This window comes from Charadrius vociferus, unplaced genomic scaffold (genome assembly GCF_000708025.1).
Source record: "Charadrius vociferus isolate BGI_N301 unplaced genomic scaffold, ASM70802v2 scaffold179, whole genome shotgun sequence".
Lineage (NCBI taxonomy): Eukaryota > Metazoa > Chordata > Aves > Charadriiformes > Charadriidae > Charadrius > Charadrius vociferus.
This window is the reverse complement of record NW_009650072.1, coordinates 1,174,592-1,178,357: the sequence shown is the minus strand read 5'-3', so window position 1 is coordinate 1,178,357 and position 3,766 is coordinate 1,174,592. Positions and strand designations below refer to the sequence as shown.

The following is a 3,766-nucleotide window of genomic DNA, read 5'->3' as shown; positions in this document are numbered from 1 at the left end:
GGATTTATGAGGCAAAAGGAATTGTGGCTGAAAGCTCAAACTTGTCTATTTCTTTCTGTGGCCATTACACCAGCCTGGGAGTGTTCATAGAAAATAAAGGTGGAAGGAACCTGGGAAGCCTCCTTCTGCCCCAAGACAGGATCAGTTGTCCCCATCCTATTCCTGACCCGTGCTTGTCCAGTATGTTCATAAAAACCTCCAGTGAGGAAGCTTCTTCTATATTCTGAAACTGCCCATTCCCATGCTTAACTGACCTTCTTCTCCAGTGTTTCTTCCCAATATCTAACCTGAATATGCCTTGCTGTAAATTATTTCTTGTCTTCTTCATAGGGGACATGGGGAAGAGTCTACTCCTTTCTTCTTTATGGCTGCTTTTCAAAATATTTGAAGACTGTTCCCATGTCTAGTTTTAACCTGCTCTCAGCTAAATCCCCTCTACACCACCCCCACCCCCACCTTCTTAGGTCATATTTTCTAGATCTCTGTCCGTGCAAATTGTTCTGCATTTGATCTGCATCCTTACTGACTGGTGATGCCTGGAGAAGTGCACAGGAGCCCAGCTGAGGCCTTGTTGGTGCCAAGTGGAGTGAGGAAACTGGGAGAATGATATTGCATGTTTTTCACACCATGTTTCTGCCTATACAGGTGGTTTGCCTTTTTCAAAGCAGCACTGCACTGCCTTGGCCTTCCCTTGGGTGGGTCAGCGGTCTGTGAAGGACTGCTACCACAGTCAGAATCTTGTCCTGGATGCCTGCTTACCTTTAGCATCTTTCTCATTTCTTACTGAACAGCACCCCATCTTTCCAGTGTTTCTATAGTTTCAAAGGTACAAATCTTACCCTTCGGGAGGCTTGCAGCCCCCACAGCTTTATACCGTCTCTTATTTCATGGTGGTGAAAAGCTGGTGGAGCTGCTTTGGTTCCCCTCCTTAGGACTCCTGAACCTCTGATGCGTGCAAAGGCTGGGAGACAGGAGATGACAGCCCTGACCACACACTCTCAGTGCTGGGTCACTGCCCCTTGTCCAGCACTTTGTGTCTGCATGGCAGTGAAGGTGGGATGAGGCAGTCCAGAGACCTGACCTTCAACAACGTGTTTGTATCTAGGCAAGGCCAGGACCTGTAATGCTCTAGCTGTAATGCAAAGATGATGTCTCTCTTGGAGATGGGTACCTGCAGTTCTTCTCAGCTTTAGCTCCTCTGTGAATCCTGCAAGTACACTCTCTCTTCTGTCTTCCAAGCTACTAATGGAGATGTTAAATAGATGCAGAAGAGAACCCTGCCAAATCCCAATCATTTCACCCTCTCATTTCAAGATGGACCATTACTTAACCTCTGCTGACTACGATATGCCTCTCCCACCAGTTCTCTTCCCATCACACACTGGTTTCATTTTTATCTGATTCCTTCTCTTGCATATGCAACCATCCCATGAAATAGTCTTAGAGATCTTCAGAAGGTGAAGCAAGGTAATGTCATAGCAGAGGGTTTGCCATGATTTGTTTTGAATGGCCAGCTGGGCTGTTAGTCAATCCCTTCTCTGATGATTTGTTTCTGAAGACCACCGTGAATGGGTTGGAAGTTTTGTTAGCCAATTCCCTAAATACTGTATTGAGAATTTCATCAGGGCCAACCAGTTTGAAAGCATCTGAGGACTTTCTACCTCTTGTTCCAGGGTTTTTGCCTGAGCCACCACCTCTTTGTCACACAAACTGGTTGTTTTTACAATCTGCTCACAGCTGGCTTGAAGGATGAAGACAAGTAAATCACAAAACATTGACTAGCTATTTCCTCTTCTACTAAATTTTGGACTAAACCTTTCCTAAATTTTCCTCCTAGCACACCAGCATAATGATTTCTTGTTACTCTTGTGCCTCATTCATTGTGTCACGCTCTGGGGGCTTGGGGATTTTGCATCTTGTGCTGTACTTTCATATTGCCCTAGAAACCTCATCTCATGCTTGCTTTCCAGGCATTTTATTTTTGTTTTTAGAGCCTCATTTCTTCCTACAGGAAAAAAAATCAATTTTATTTGCCATTTTCTATATTTTCATTGGGCAACTAAAACTTGAACAGTTCTGCCCACAAGTTTTCAAGTTCCCACCAGCAAACGAGACATTCTGTTGAATTTTGTCTGTGTCCAAATACCCCAATTCATCATTCCTTCCCCAGCTCATCCCCAGCTGTGAACATGGGCACACACTAACGCTTTTGCCATCGGCTTGGGGCTACATCCAGGCAGTCAACAGGAGCAGGCTGTTCAGGACCAGCTGGGAAATGCATCCAGCCCCGGGACTGGACCGTCCTTGCAATCCCACAGACATCCCAGTTGTTTGCCCAGGCTCCCAGAAGAGTGGGTAACTGCCCGAGGGGGGCTGCAGTCCCAAGCAACTCATGTCTCTGGAGCAGACCAGCCCATTTTATCATCTTATTTACTAACTGCTCACCCAAGGGAGGGTGCAGGGTTTCTCTTCTTCTGCACATGCCTGCCTCAAAAAAGCCCCCATATTCCCTTGTCCCTCACACTGCTGATACCCGCTCAGTTTGTCTCCTAAGCACCATAGGATTAATTTGGGAGAGGAAACACAGAGCCTGAAGGTGCTACAAGCAGCATCAATCCAGGGAAACCTTTGCAACTTCCTCCCCATTTTCTAGCCAACTCTGTCTTAAAAATCTGGTGTCTGAAAAGCAGGTGTCCACGGGGCTCAACCGCCAGGGCTGACGCTGCGTGGTGTCCCATGGCTTATCTTTTTCTTCCCTGGCAGTGAGCGGTCCCTTGCATGGCGAGGTAGGAGAGCTGCCCTTCCAGCAGGAGGAGTTTGAGAAAGTGAAGCGAGGGATCGTGGAGCAATGCTGCCACAACACGTGTTCCCTCTACCAACTGGAAAACTACTGCAACTAGCGGCGAGGCCAGCGGTGGGGACCTCGCGGGCCACAGGCAGAAACACGCACTTACGCTACTGCACCTTCAAAGCAATTAAATAAACGTTGTGGATCTATTTGAAGAACTGTGCCCATTCATACGTCTACATCTTGGGGAGGGGGCACTGGTGTTTATTTTAGGGTGTCATCCTCTGTGCTGGGGTAAGGTAGTTTGAAAAGGCCCTGGAGTCACACATCACATTACACTATCCTTCTGCTCTCCAAGTGAACTCCCTGGGAGGGAGAGAGGGAGGGAAGAGGATTATGCGGCGCCCGTACACAGAGTTGGATACCCCAGTGCCCCGGTGGTGAGGAGGAGAGGGCAGAGAGGTTTGAACGAGACTTCTCTTTCTAGGGAAACATTACAGTGGAATATCTGTGGCAATGTCATGCTGATCAGCTTCCTGCAGTTCACAGCCCAAATATAGTGAGGCAGCTGGGAAACTGAACTTCCTCAGCTGCGTAATGGAAACAGTTCAGATTAAGCAAAGAATTAAGTCACCTATTAATTGTACCCAGAAAAATCATGGACGACAGCCATGACCAATTTAGAAAGTGTGTCCAGTTCCCCCTTCTGCTTGTGGGAGGCCCAGGCAGAGTCCTTGCTGTGGGATGTGCTTGTCGTTCACAAGTACTTGACAAGTCATGTGCAGAAAGCAGATTTTATCCAAAAGGAGTTTCCAGTGTATTGGCCAAGAGCTGGGCATTTCAGGGCAGCACCCCTGCTTCTGTTGCCGTAAACCTTTTCCATGTATCTGGCCCCAAAATCACCACTTTCTGGGAAGAAAAGGTGTCACAGCAATGCCAACTGGCCAGGGTAGCAGGGAGCATGGGGAAGGGTCATGT

At 47.6% G+C, this 3,766-nt stretch overlaps 1 protein-coding gene across 1 annotated transcript in view; it reads left to right on the top strand.

Annotated features, from left to right (window-relative positions):
* INS (insulin) overlaps positions 1-2,900 on the top strand; it is a 3,444-nt gene extending 544 nt beyond the window's left edge. The window contains exon 2 of the mRNA XM_009891991.1: positions 2,764-2,900. Within this exon, the coding sequence (XP_009890293.1) occupies positions 2,764-2,900 (137 nt within the window). The remainder of the gene's footprint in view (positions 1-2,763) is intronic.
* Positions 2,901-3,766: the final 866 nt, after the last annotated feature.